Here is a 14,261-nt window from a genome sequence, read left to right as displayed (position 1 = left end):
AGAGGCGAGGAAATGAGGAGAAAAAATGAGAGGAAAGGAAATGAGGAGGAAATGAGAGGAGGAAATGAGAAGAGGAAATGAGAGGCGAGGAAATGAGAGGAGAAAAAATGAGAGGAGGAAATGAGAGGAGGAAATGAGAGGAGGAAATGAGAGGAGGAAATGAGAGGCGAGGAAATGAGGAGAAAAAATTAGAGGAGAGGAAATGAGGAGGAAATGAGAGGAGGAAATGAGAGGAGGAAATGAGAGGCGAGGAAATGAGAGGCGAGGAAATGAGAGGAGGAAATGAGAGGAGGAAATGAGAGGCGAGGAAATGAGAGGAGAAAAAATGAGAGGAGAGGAAATGAGGAGGAAATGAGAGGAGGAAATGAGATGAGGAAATGAGAGGAGGAAATGAGAGGCGAGGAAATGAGAGGAGGAAATGAGAGGCGAGGAAATGAGAGGAGGAAATGAGAGGCGAGGAAATGAGAGGAGGAAATGAGAGGAGAGGAAATGAGGAGGAAATGAGAGGAGGAAATGAGAGGAGGAAATGTGAGGAGGAAATGAGAGGAGGAAATGAGAGGAGGAAATGAGATGAGGAAATGAGAGGAGGAAATGAGAGGCGAGGAAATGAGAGGAGAGGAAATGAGAGGAGAGGAAATGAGAGGAGGAAATGAGAGGAGGAAATGAGAGGAGAGGAAATGAGAGGAGAGGAAATGAGGAGGAAATGAGAGGAGAGGAAATGAGGAGGAAATGAGAGGAGGAAATGAGAGGAGGAAATGAGAGGAGGAAATTAGAGGAGGAAATGAGAGGAGAAAATGAGAGGAGAGGAAATGAGAGGAGGAAATGAGAGGAGGAAATGAGAGGAGGAAATGAGAGGAGGAAATGAGAGGTGAGGAAATGAGAGGAGAGGAAATGAGAGGAGGAAATGAGAGGAGGAAATGAGAGGTGAGGAAATGAGATGAGGAAATGAGAGGAGGAAATGAGAGGAGGAAATGAGAGGAGGAAATGAGAGGCGAGGAAATGAGAGGCGAGGAAATGAGAGGAGAAGAAATGAGAGGAGGAAAGTGTTACTGGCACGTGTGCTGCCGCCCTAACCACTCCACCACCACCACCAGGGGGCGTCATGTCTTTGTGAGCTCGTTCATCTCACCCGTGTTTTTACATTTCCTGGAGCGTTTGAAGATCTTTTCATCATGTTTAGCTTCAACAGCTTTAGGCCCTGAACGTTCCTGAACGTTCCTGAACGTTCTTGAACGTTCTTGAACGTTCAAGAACGTTCTTGAACGTTCCTGAACGTTCCTGAACGTTCTTGAACGTTCCTGAACGTTCCTGAACGTTCTTGAATGTTCTTGAAGGTTATGACAGTGACGTATCTCGAGAGCGGACTCTGGACTTTGGGCCTAAAGTCCAGAGGAAGATCAGGCCCAGACCACAGCTCCTGGACCCGGCTCTGGACCTGGACAGGTACTAAGTCTGATCTAGGTCTTTAGAAAAGTCCTAAGGGAGTAAGTGTGTCACTGTGTGTCCCTCAGGCCTCCTGTGAGTCGAGCGGCTCCTCAGCCTGAGAAACTGCTCCGAGGAAACACGTCCAGAAAGAAACCCATCGAGGACCTGGTTCTGGAGCACGTGTTCGGCTTCAGGGGCCTCGACTGTCGCAACAACCTGCACTACCTCAACGACGGCCTGGACATGGTGTTCCACACAGCTCGAGTCGCTGTGGTCCAGAACCTCTCCTCAGGTCTGGTCCTGGTCCTGGTCCTGGTCCTGGTCCTGGTCCTGGTCCTGGTCCTGGTCCTGGTCCTGGTCCTGATCCTCTTTCTGTTTCAGGGACTCAGAGCTTTTACCTGGAGCACACAGACGACATCTTGAGTCTGACAGTCAACCAACATCCCAAATACTGCAATGTGATCGCCACGGGACAAACAGGTACTAAACCAGGTCTAAACCAGGACTAAACCAGGTCTGAACCAGGTCTAAACCAGGACTAAACCAGGTCTGAACCAGGACTAAACCAGGTCTAAACCAGGTCTAAACCAGGTTAAAAGCAGGGGGGGGCCCGGTCTAAAGCGGGGGCCCGGTCTAAAGAAAAGGACTGAAGTATTGAAGTGCTGTTTCTCTTTTCTGCCGCTTCCTGAAGGAGGAGGAGTCATGAGTGATTCTCCAGGTAAGACCCGCCTTTTTCCCTTAATGCCCATCCCATTTTACACTTGCCCCTCCCCTTTACATTCTAACATTTTAAATCTGTTTAATCTTCTCTGTTTCTGTCCAGAGGCTGAAGTTTCAGGTGAGTTTCTTCAGTTTTCCAGATCACAAACATTAATCATCTAATTTATATTTGATTAAATTTGAGCTTTTATTATTGATCGGCTCATTTGTTGGAGCAGAAGAATGAGAGTCCAGTTTGTGTAGAACATTTCACTCAGAACGTCCAGCGTGAACATGACCAGGTCTTTATGCCGTCATTTTGTTCAACATATGTTGCTCTTGCAGGTGTTCAGATGTTTTTGCTCTTGCAGGTGTTCCGATTTTTTGCTCTTGCAGGTGTTCAGATGTATTGCTCTGGCAGGTGTCCAGATGTGTTGCTCTTGCAGGTGTTCAGATGTTTTTGCTCTTGCAGGTGGTCAGATGTATTGCTCTTGCAGGTGCTCAGATGTGTTGCTCTTGCAGGTGTTCAGATGTGTTGCTCTTGCAGGTGCTCAGATTTGTTGCTCTTCCAGGTGTTCAGATGTATTGCTCTTGCAGGTGTTCAGATGTGTTGCTCTTGCAGGTGCTCAGATGTATTGCTCTTGCAGGTGATCAGATGTGTTGCTATTGCAGGTGCTCAGATGTATTGCTCTTGCAGGTGCTCAGATGTGTTACGCTTGCAGGTGCCAGGTGTGTTGCTCTTGCAGGTGTACAGGTGTGTTGCTCTTGCATGTGCTCAGGTGTGTTGCTCTTGCAGGTGTTCAGATGTGTTGCTCTTGCAGGTGCTCAGATTTGTTGCTCTTCCAGGTGTTCAGATGTATTGCTCTTGCAGGTGTTCAGATGTGTTGCTCTTGCAGGTGCTCAGATGTATTGCTCTTGCAGGTGATCAGATGTGTTGCTATTGCAGGTGCTCAGATGTATTGCTCTTGCAGGTGTTCAGATGTGTTACGCTTGCAGGTGTCCAGGTGTGTTGCTCTTGCAGGTGTCCAGGTGTGTTGCTCTTGCGGGTAATCAGATGTGTTGCTCTTGCAGGTGATCAGATGTATTGCTCTTGCAGGTGTTCAGATGTGTTACGCTTGCAGGTTCTCAGGTGTGTTGCTCTTGCAGGTGATCAGATGTATTGCTCTTGCAGGTGTTCAGGTGTGTTGCTCTTGCAGGTGTTCAGGTGTGTTGCTCTTGCAGGTTTTCAGATGTGTTGCTCTTGCAGGTGCTCAGATGTATTGCTCTTGCAGGTGTTCAGATGTGTTACGCTTGCAGGTTCTCAGGTGTGTTGCTCTTGCAGGTGATCAGATGTATTGCTCTTGCAGGTGTTCAGGTGTGTTGCTCTTGCAGGTGCTCAGGTGTGTTGCTCTTGCAGGTGCTCAGATCCGTGTGTGGGAGGCGGACTCTAAACAGACTCTGTCGGTACTTCCTGTCCCTCAGGGAAAAGCTGTGGGTTCATTAAACTTCAGTGCGACGGGAAAACTGCTGCTGTCTGTGGGACTGGACCCTGAACACACTGTCACCGTGTGGCGCTGGCAAGAAGGTACACACAAGTACACACAAGTACACACAAGTGCACACAAGTACACACAAGTACACACAAGTACACACAAGTACACACAAGTACACACAAGTGCATACAAGTACACACAAGTACACACAAGTACACACAAGTACACACAAGTACACACAAGTACACACAAGTACACACAAGTGCATACAAGTACACACAAGTACACACAAGTACACACAAGTACACACAAGTGCACACAAGTACACACAAGTACACACAAGTGCATACAAGTACACACAAGTACACACAAGTACACACAAGTACACACAAGTGCATACAAGTACACACAAGTACACACAAGTACACACAAGTACACACAAGTGCATACAAGTACACACAAGTGCATACAAGTACACACAAGTACACACAAGTGCATACAAGTACAAACAAGTACACACAACTGCATACACAGGTACACACAAGTACACACAAGTACACACAACTGCATACAAGTACACACAAGTACACATGAGTACACACAACTGCATACAAGTACACACAACTGCATACACAAGTACACACAAGCACACACAACTTCATACAAGTACACACAAGTACACACAACTGCATACAAGTACACACAACTGCATACAAGTACACACGAGTACACACAACTGCATACACAAGTACACACAACTGCATACAAGTACACACAAGCACACACAACTTCATACAAGTACACACAAGTGCATACAAGTACCCACAAGCACACACAACTTCATACAAGTACACACAAGTACACACAACTGCATACAAGTACACACAACTGCATACAAGTACACACAAGTACACACAACTGCATACAAGTACACACAACTGCATACAAGTACACACAACTGCATACAAGTACACACAAGTACACACAACTGCATACAAGTACACACAACTGCATACAAGTACACAAAAGTACACACAACTGCATACAAGTACACACAAGTACACACAACTGCATACAAGTACACACAACTGCATACAAGTACACACAAGTACACACAACTGCATACAAGTACACACAAGTACAAAACAGGACACCATTTTGGCTCCACAGCTGCTCAGAGAAAGTCTCTTCAGGGGCCGAACATTCAAATGAACAACAACAAGGGTTAGCTTCAGCTAACACATCAGGTCAGGGTTAGCTTCAGCTAACACATCAGGTCAGGGTTAGCTTCAGCTAACACATCAGGTCAGGGTTAGCTTCAGCTAACACATCAGGTCAGGGTTAGCTTCAGCTAAAACATCAGGTCAGGGTTAGCTTCAGCTAACACATCAGGTCAGGGTTAGCTTCAGCTAACACATCAGGTCAGGGTTAGCTTCAGCTAACACATCAGGTCAGGGTTAGCTTCAGCTAACACATCAGGTCAGGGTTAGCTTCAGCTAACACATCAGGTCAAGGTTAGCTTCAGCTAACACATCAGGTCAGGGTTAGCTTCAGCTAACACATCAGGTCAGGGTTAGCTTCAGCTAACACATCAGGTCAGGGTTAGCTTCAGCTAACACATCAGGTCAAGGTTAGCTTGAGCTAACACATCAGGTCAGGGTTAGCTTGAGCTAACACATCAGGTCAGGGTTAGCTTCAGCTAACACATCAGGTCAGGGTTAGCTTCAGCTAACACATCAGGTCAGGGTTAGCTTCAGCTAACACATCAGGTCAAGGTTAGCTTGAGCTAACACATCAGGTCAGGGTTAGCTTCAGCTAACACATCAGGTCAGGGTTAGCTTCAGCTAACACGTCAGGTCAGGGTTAGCTTCAGCTAACACATCAGGTCAGGGTTTGCTTGAGCTAAAACATCAGGTCAGGGTTAGCTTGAGCTAACACATCAGGTCAGGGTTAGCTTCAGCTAACACATCAGGTCAGGGTTAGCTTCAGCTAACACATCAGGTCAGGGTTAGCTTCAGCTAACACATCAGGTCAGGGTTAGCTTCAGCTAACACATCAGGTCAGGGTTAGCTTCAGCTAACACATCAGGTCAAGGTTAGCTTGAGCTAACACATCAGGTCAGGGTTAGCTTGAGCTAACACATCAGGTCAAGGTTAGCTTGAGCTAACACATCAGGTCAGGGTTAGCTTGAGCTAACACAACTCTAAATCCTCGGGGTCTCTGGGCTGCAGGCTCCGTGATGACCAGCAGGGGGGGCCACCGCGAGCGTGTCTTCGTGGCTGAGTTCCGGCCGGACTCGGACTCGCAGTTCGTTTCTGTCGGAGTCAAACACGTGAAGTTCTGGAGCGTCGTCGGAGGCGCTTTGATCTACAAGAAAGGACTGAACGCCTGCAAGGACGGGGCCACAAGCCAGACCATGCTGGCGCTTGCCTTTGGAGCCGTGAGTCCTGCAGCTGTTCAGGGCGATTATGCAGTGGTTAGCACCCTCGCTTCACACGAGAAGGTCCTGGGATGGATTCCCAATGGGGCCCTCTGTGCGTCTGCGTAGGGGCCCCACTCGGTTTAGGATGAGCCTTGGGACAAGAATGATTCATAATAAAGTTCCATATTTAATAGAGAATCTGAACCGGGTTTGAAGAGGATCTGCCTTGGTCCAGACCCGGTCCAGACCCGGTCCAGACCCGGTCCAGACCCGGTCCAGACCCGGTTCAAACCCAGTTCTTTGTGCTCCTCAGAACAGCCTGACATTCTCGGGGGCCATAAACGGGGACGTGTTTGTGTGGAGGGCCCACGTTCTGGAGCGAGTGGTGGAGAAGGCCCACAATGGGCCGGTCTTCAGCATGTTCACCTCTCTGAGAGACGGACTCATCGTCACCGGGGCCAAAGAGAGACCGTGAGTCACAGGGGCCAGGGGCCGCACTCAGGGGCCGCACTCAGGTGGTCCTGGACTCTGGACTCTGGACTCTGGACCCTGGTCCTGGTCCTGGTCCTGGTCCTGGTTCTGACTCTGGTCCTGGTCCTGGTCCTGGTCCTGGTCCTGGTCCTGACTCTGGTCCTGGTCCTGGTCCTGGTCCTGACTCTGGTCCTGGTCCTGGTCCTGGTCCTGGTCCTGACTCTGGTCCTGGTCCTGGTCCTGGTCCTGACTCTGGTCCTGACTCTGGTCCTGGTCCTGGTCCTGACTCTGGTCCTGGTCCTGGTCCTGACTCTGGTCCTGACTCTGGTCCTGGTCCTGGTCCTGACTCTGGTCCTGGTCCTGGTCCTGGTCCTGACTCTGGTCCTGACTCTGGTCCTGGTCCTGGTCCTGACTCTGGTCCTGGTCCTGGTCCTGACTCTGGTCCTGGTCCTGGTCCTGACTCTGGTCCTGACTCTGGTCCTGGTCCTGGTCCTGACTCTGGTCCTGGTCCTGGTCCTGACTCTGGTCCTGACTCTGGTCCTGGTCCTGGTCCTGGTCCTGACTCTGGTCCTGGTCCTGGTCCTGGTCCTGACTCTGGTCCTGGTGCTGGTCCTGGTTTGTGTTCAGGACTAAAGAAGGAGGATCTGTGAAACTTTGGGACCAAGAAATGAAACGGTGCCGTGCGTTTTTACTGGAGACGGGGAAAACTGTGGAGAACGTCCGCTCAGTCTGCAGAGCAAACGTAAGTCCGGGTTTAGACCAGGTTTAGACCGGGTTTAGACCAGGTTTAGACCGGGTTTAGACCGTGTTTAGACCGGGTTTAGACCGGGTTTAGACCGTGTTTAAACCTGGTTTGGACTGAGTTTAGACTGGGTTTAGATCGGGTGTAAATCGGGTTCAGAACCGTGTTTGGATTGGGTTTAGACCGGGTTTAGACCCGGTTTATATTGGGTTAAGATTGAGTTTGGACCAGGTTTAAACCGGGTTTAGACTGGGTTAATATTGGGTTTAGAACCGGGTTTAAACTTGGTTTGTATTCGGTCTAGAACCGAGTTTAGACCGGGTTTAAAGCGGGTTTATATAGGGTTACACCCCCAATTCTGCTCTAGAATAAACAGTTTATGTGTGTGTGTGTGTGTGTGTCTGTGTGTGTGTCTGTGTGTGTGTATGTGTGTGTGTGTGTCTGTGTGTGTGTCTGTGTGTCTCTGTGTGTGTGTGTGTGTGTGTGTGTCTCTGTGTGTGTGTGTGTGTCTCTGTGTGTGTGTGTGTGTGTGTGTGTGTGTGTCTCTGTGTGTGTGTGTGTGTGTCTCTGTGTGTGTGTGTGTGTCTCTGTGTGTGTGTGTGTGTCTCTGTGTGTGTGTGTGTGTGTCTCTGTGTGTGTGTGTGTGTGTGTCTCTGTGTGTGTGTGTGTGTCTCTGTGTGTGTGTGTGTGTGTGTCTCTGTGTGTGTGTGTGTGTGTGTGTCTCTGTGTGTGTGTGTGTGTGTGTCTCTGTGTGTGTGTGTGTGTGTGTGTGTGTGTGTTTCAGGGGAAGATTCTTGTCGGGACTAAAGACGGTGACATCGTTGAAATGGGAGAAAAAAATGCAGCGTCGAATCTGATCTTGAGCGGTCTCTCTGCTGCTGCTGTGGCTGTGGCCGGTACTGCACCGAATACACTTCTATTTAAACTGTGACTTAATCCTGTCACCAGCAGAGGGCGCTCCTGTCACCAGCAGAGGGCGCTCCTGTCACCAGCAGAGGGCGCCCTCTGGTGGCTGTGAGCTTCTGTTGTTGTACCTTTGATCCTGACACTTTGGCCTTGTAACTCTTCCTTGTGCTCTTCCTTAGGGCTCCTCCCCTCAGTGGGCGGAGCCTCAGCACTTCCTGGACTGGTGCCCCCTGTGGTGGTGGGCGGAGGTACAGCTGTGGGCGGAGTCTGGGGCCTGGCCACTCATCCAATAAGAGAGCTGCTGGTGTCGAGCGGAGACGACGCAACGCTGAGGGTCTGGGACCTGAACGACAAGGTGAGACCAGGACCAGGACCAGGACCAGGACCAGGACCAGGACCAGGACCAGGACCAGGACCAGGACCAGGACCAGGGTCTGGGTCTTGCATCCAAAAGTCATTCTCAATCTGTGGTTCTAGTCTGGGGGAACTCAGATATGCGTCCTACTCTGAGTAAGCCCCGCCCCTCTTTATAAGACGGGGGTGAAGAGCAGGAAAAGAGCCGGTTTGAAAGTCTTTCTTTGACAGGGACGATGCAGTCGCACTTAAAGTTCTACAACATGTAACACATCAGGTACTCTTCAGTGATGAGGAGCAGCAGCAGCTAACAATAGGATGTAAATGGCCCACGACAGAGAACAAAGAAGATCAGGGGAAACTCAAAACTATTACTATAGATAAACGGGAGGCTCCGCCCTGTGGGCGGGGCTTACTCAGAGTACGATAAATGTCTGAGTTCTGAGACTAGCTCCTCAGATTGAAAATGACTCTTGGATGAAAATCCAAACGTCTGTGTCTCTGTGTCTCTGTGTCCTCTGGTGTCTCAGAAGCTCCTGAGCTGTGTCTCTGTGTCTCTGTGTCCTCTGGTGTCTCAGAAGCTCCTGAGCTGTGTCTCTGTGTCCTCTGGTGTCTCAGAAGCTCCTGAGCTGTGTCTCTGTGTCTCTGTGTCCTCTGGTGTCTCAGAAGCTCCTGAGCTGTGTCTCTGTGTCCTCTGGTGTCTCAGAAGCTCCTGAGCTGTGTCTCTGTGTCCTCTGGTGTCTCAGAAGCTCCTGAGCTGTGTCTCTGTGTCTCTGTGTCCTCTGGTGTCTCAGAAGCTCCTGAGCTGTGTCTCTGTGTCTCTGTGTCCTCTGGTGTCTCAGAAGCTCCTGAGCTGTGTCTCTGTGTCTCTGTGTCCTCTGGTGTCTCAGAAGCTCCTGAGCTGTGTCTCTGTGTCCTCTGGTGTCTCAGAAGCTCCTGAGCTGTGTCTCTGTGTCCTCTGGTGTCTCAGAAGCTCCTGAGCTGTGTCTCTGTGTCCTCTGGTGTCTCAGAAGCTCCTGAGCTGTGTCTCTGTGTCTCTGTGTCCTCTGGTGTCTCAGAAGCTCCTGAGCTGTGTCTCTGTGGGTCGAGTCGCTCTCTGCTGCTGCTTCAGTCCCACTGGAGACGTTCTGTCTGTTGGACTCGACCACGGAGAAGTTCTGCTGCTCACCACCCAGACCCTGCAGCTGTGGGGCAAGAAACGAGACCGCAGCGGGGCCATACAGGCGCTCAGGTGAGGGCCATACAGGCGCTCGGGTTTGGGCCATGCAGGTGCTCGGGCCATGCAGGAGCTCGGGCCATGCAGGCGCTCGGGCCATGCAGGCGCTCGGGCCATGTGTCTGGTCTAACCTTTGTTCTCTGGTCCAGGTTTAGTCCGGACGGCAGGTTCTTGGCCGTGGGCTTCTTGGACTCGGTGGTGGACTTCTATGACCTAAGTCTGGGTCCTGGTCTAAACCGGGTCGGGTTCTGTAAAGACCTCCCTGGATCCGTGCAGAGCCTGGACTTCTCTGCGGACTCCAGATTTATACAGGTACAAGACACACACAAGACCAGGTTTAGTCCAGGTTTAGAACTGTTTAAACCCGGTCTCAGGTCTTAGACCCTGGTCTCAGGTCTTAGACGCGGTCTCAGGTCTTAGACCCGGTCTCAGGTCCAGACCCCGGTCTCAGGTCTTAGACCCGGTCTCAGGTCCAGACCCTGGTCTCAGGTCTGGTGTGTTGCAGGTGAGCACTAGCGCCCTCTGCAGGCTCGTCCTGGAGGTGCCGAGTGGAAAAGCCGCGAGTGAGAGCGAGAGAGTGACGTGGGCGAGCTGGACCAGGTGAGATTCAAACCGACCAATCAGGAGAGAGAGCTCTGCACACACTGGTCACTATGGCAACACAAACTTTAACAATTCAAGTTTTTATTATTAAAGTGTCATGCCCTCAGAGGCCCCGCCCACAAAGTAACAGAACATTCCATTTGACCTTTAAACAAAACAAATGAAACACACGTTTCACTCCAGAAATGACATTTAAATCCGTCCAATCACAGCAGTCTGGCTCCGCCCTGAACCTGGTGTTGTCATGTGTTTCCATAGCATCGTTGGGGAGGAGGTGCAGGGGGCGTGGCCTCGAGCTCCAGAAGTGACAGAGGTCACGACCCTGAGCGCGTCTCACTCCGGACTTTCTCTGGTGACGGGAGACGAGCAAGGAACCATTCAGCTGTTCAGCTTCCCCCCAGGACAGGTGATAAAACCTTTCAGCTGTTCCTCTCTCAGAGCTGTTCCTCTCAGAGCTGTTCCCCTCAGAGCTGTTCCTCACAGAGCTGTTCCCCTCAGAGCTGTTCCTCTCAGAGCTGTTCCCCTCAGAGCTGTTCCTCACAGAGCTGTTCCCCTCAGAGCTGTTCCTCTCAGAGCTGTTCCCCTCAGAGCTGTTCCTCACAGAGCTGTTCCTCTCAGAGCTGTTCCCCTCAGAGCTGTTCCTCACAGAGCTGTTCCCCTCAGAGCTGTTCCTCACAGAGCTGTTCCTCACAGAGCTGTTCCTCTCAGAGCTGTTCCCCTCAGAGCTGTTCCTCACAGAGCTGTTCCTCTCAGAGCTGTTCCCCTCAGAGCTGTTCCCCTCAGAGCTGTTCCCCTCAGAGCTGTTCCTCACAGAGCTGTTCCTCTCAGAGCTGTTCCCCTCAGAGCTGTTCCTCACAGAGCTGTTCCTCTCAGAGCTGTTCCCCTCAGAGCTGTTCCCCTCAGAGCTGTTCCTCACAGAGCTGTTCCTCACAGAGCTGTTCCTCACAGAGCTGTTCCCCTCAGAGCTGTTCCTCACAGAGCTGTTCCCCTCAGAGCTGTTCCCCTCAGATCTGTTCCCCTCAGAGCTGTTCCTCACAGAGCTGTTCCCCTCAGAGCTGTTCCTCTCAGAGCTGTTCCTCAGAGCTGTTCCTCTCAGAGCTGTTCCTCTCAGAGCTGTTCCTCTCAGAGCTGTTCCTCAGAGCTGTTCCTCACAGAGCTGTTCCTCTCAGAGCTGTTCCCCTCAGAGCTGTTCCTCACAGAGCTGTTCCTCTCAGAGCTGTTCCCCTCAGAGCTGTTCCCCTCAGAGCTGTTCCTCACAGAGCTGTTCCCCTCAGAGCTGTTCCCCTCAGAGCTGTTCCTCACAGAGCTGTTCCTCTCAGAGCTGTTCCCCTCAGAGCTGTTCCTCTCAGAGCTGTTCCTCACAGAGCTGTTCCCCTCAGATCTGTTCCCCTCAGAGCTGTTCCTCACAGAGCTGTTCCCCTCAGAGCTGTTCCCCTCAGAGCTGTTCCTCACAGAGCTGTTCCTCTCAGAGCTGTTCCTCAGAGCTGTTCCTCACAGAGCTGTTCCCCTCAGAGCTGTTCCCCTCAGAGCTGTTCCCCTCAGAGCTGTTCCTCTCAGAGCTGTTCCTCACAGAGCTGTTCCTCACAGAGCTGTTCCCCTCAGAGCTGTTCCCCTCAGAGCTGTTCCTCACAGAGCTGTTCCCCTCAGAGCTGTTCCTCTCAGAGCTGTTCCTCACAGAGCTGTTCCCCTCAGAGCTGTTCCCCTCAGAGCTGTTCCTCACAGAGCTGTTCCCCTCAGAGCTGTTCCTCTCAGAGCTGTTCCTCAGAGCTGTTCCTCACAGAGCTGTTCCCCTCAGAGCTGTTCCCCTCAGAGCTGTTCCCCTCAGAGCTGTTCCTCTCAGAGCTGTTCCTCACAGAGCTGTTCCTCACAGAGCTGTTCCCCTCAGAGCTGTTCCCCTCAGAGCTGTTCCTCACAGAGCTGTTCCCCTCAGAGCTGTTCCTCTCAGAGCTGTTCCTCACAGAGCTGTTCCCCTCAGAGCTGTTCCCCTCAGAGCTGTTCCTCACAGAGCTGTTCCTCACAGAGCTGTTCCCCTCAGAGCTGTTCCCCTCAGAGCTGTTCCTCTCAGAAAGACTGAAATTTTGTTTATGCCTCTAAAACCAAGTCTGTTTCAGATGTGTTTCTGTTTCAGGGTTCTCCCCAGGGTTCTCCTCTGGTCTGTGTGTTTTAAGGTTCTCCCCAGGGTTCTCCTCAGGTCTGTGTGTTTCAGGGTTCTCCTCAGGGTTCTCCCCAGGGTTCTCCTCTGGTCTGTGTGTTTTAGGGTTCTCCTCAGGTCTGTCTGTTTCAGGGTTCTCCCCAGGGTTCTCCTCAGGTCTGTGTGTTTTAAGGTTCTCCCCAGGGTTCTCCTCAGGTCTGTGTGTTTCAGGGTTCTCCTCAGGGTTCTCCCCAGGGTTCTCCTCTGGTCTGTGTGTTTCAGGGTTCTCCCCAGGGTTCTCCTCTGGTCTGTGTGTTTTAAGGTTCTCCCCAGGGTTCTCCCCAGGGTTCTCCTCTGGTCTGTGTGTTTTAGGGTTCTCCTCAGGTCTGTCTGTTTCAGGGTTCTCCCCAGGGTTCTCCTCTGGTCTGTGTGTTTCAGGGTTCTCCTCAGGGTTCTCCCCAGGGTTCTCCTCTGGTCTGTGTGTTTCAGGGTTCTCCCCAGGGTTCTCCTCAGGTCTGTCTGTTTCAGGGTTCTCCCCAGGGTTCTCCTCAGGTCTGTGTGTTTTAAGGTTCTCCCCAGGGTTCTCCTCAGGTCTGTGTGTTTCAGGGTTCTCCTCAGGGTTCTCCCCAGGGTTCTCCTCTGGTCTGTGTGTTTCAGGGTTCTCCCCAGGGTTCTCCTCTGGTCTGTGTGTTTTAGGGTTCTCCTCAGGGTTCTCCTCTGGTCTGTGTGTTTTAAGGTTCTCCCCAGGGTTCTCCTCAGGTCCGTGTGTTTTAAGGTTCTCCTCAGTGTTCTCCCCAGGGTTCTCCTCAGGTCTGTGTGTTTCAGGGTTCTCCTCAGGGTTCTCCCCAGGGTTCTCCTCTGGTCTGTGTGTTTTAGGGTTCTCCTCAGGTCTGTCTGTTTCAGGGTTCTCCCCAGGGTTCTCCTCTGGTCTGTGTGTTTCAGGGTTCTCCTCAGGGTTCTCCCCAGGGTTCTCCTCTGGTCTGTGTGTTTCAGGGTTCTCCCCAGGGTTCTCCTCAGGTCTGTCTGTTTCAGGGTTCTCCCCAGGGTTCTCCTCAGGTCTGTGTGTTTTAAGGTTCTCCCCAGGGTTCTCCTCAGGTCTGTGTGTTTCAGGGTTCTCCTCAGGGTTCTCCCCAGGGTTCTCCTCTGGTCTGTGTGTTTCAGGGTTCTCCCCAGGGTTCTCCTCTGGTCTGTGTGTTTTAGGGTTCTCCTCAGGGTTCTCCTCTGGTCTGTCTGTTTCAGGGTTCTCCTCAGGTCTGTGTGTTTTAAGGTTCTCCCCAGGGTTCTCCTCAGGTCCGTGTGTTTTAAGGTTCTCCTCAGGGTTCTCCCCAGGGTTCTCCTCAGGTGTGTGTGTTTCAGGGTTCTCCCCAGGGTTCTCCTCTGGTCTGTGTGTTTCAGGGTTCTCCTCAGGGTTCTCCCCAGGGTTCTCCTCTGATCTGTGTGTTTCAGGGTTCTCCTCAGGGTTCTCCCCAGGGTTCTCCTCTGGTCTGTGTGTTTCAGGGTTCTCCCCAGGGTTCTCCTCAGGTCTGTCTGTTTCAGGGTTCTCCCCAGGGTTCTCCTCAGGTCTGTGTGTTTTAAGGTTCTCCCCAGGGTTCTCCTCAGGTCTGTGTGTTTCAGGGTTCTCCTCAGGGTTCTCCCCAGGGTTCTCCTCTGGTCTGTGTGTTTCAGGGTTCTCCCCAGGGTTCTCCTCTGGTCTGTGTGTTTTAGGGTTCTCCTCAGGGTTCTCCTCTGGTCTGTCTGTTTCAGGGTTCTCCTCAGGTCTGTGTGTTTTAAGGTTCTCCCCAGGGTTCTCCTCAGGTCCGTGTGTTTTAAGGTTCTCCTCA

General features: G+C 51.6%; 1 protein-coding gene across 1 annotated transcript in view; it reads left to right on the top strand.

The window, feature by feature from the left end:
• LOC140377283 (echinoderm microtubule-associated protein-like 6) overlaps nt 1-14,261 on the top strand; it is a gene marked incomplete at its 5' end in the record, with an annotated part of 41,852 nt that overhangs the window by 27,382 nt on the left and 209 nt on the right. The window contains 14 exons of the mRNA XM_072462632.1: nt 1,335-1,443; nt 1,512-1,717; nt 1,807-1,926; nt 3,524-3,688; nt 5,828-6,036; nt 6,332-6,489; nt 7,117-7,231; nt 8,016-8,127; nt 8,317-8,492; nt 9,550-9,722; nt 9,857-10,019; nt 10,213-10,307; nt 10,569-10,716; nt 13,642-13,665. Of these exons, the coding sequence (XP_072318733.1) occupies nt 1,335-1,443; nt 1,512-1,717; nt 1,807-1,926; nt 3,524-3,688; nt 5,828-6,036; nt 6,332-6,489; nt 7,117-7,231; nt 8,016-8,127; nt 8,317-8,492; nt 9,550-9,722; nt 9,857-10,019; nt 10,213-10,307; nt 10,569-10,716; nt 13,642-13,665 (1,973 nt within the window). The remainder of the gene's footprint in view (nt 1-1,334; nt 1,444-1,511; nt 1,718-1,806; nt 1,927-3,523; nt 3,689-5,827; nt 6,037-6,331; nt 6,490-7,116; nt 7,232-8,015; nt 8,128-8,316; nt 8,493-9,549; nt 9,723-9,856; nt 10,020-10,212; nt 10,308-10,568; nt 10,717-13,641; nt 13,666-14,261) is intronic.

Source organism: Eucyclogobius newberryi, unplaced genomic scaffold, assembly GCF_026437365.1.
Source record: "Eucyclogobius newberryi isolate DKJ021-1_F unplaced genomic scaffold, fEucNew1.0.hap1 SCAF_4, whole genome shotgun sequence".
Taxonomy (NCBI): Eukaryota; Metazoa; Chordata; class Actinopteri; order Gobiiformes; family Gobiidae; genus Eucyclogobius; species Eucyclogobius newberryi.
This window is presented reverse-complemented; position numbering and strand designations above follow the sequence as displayed.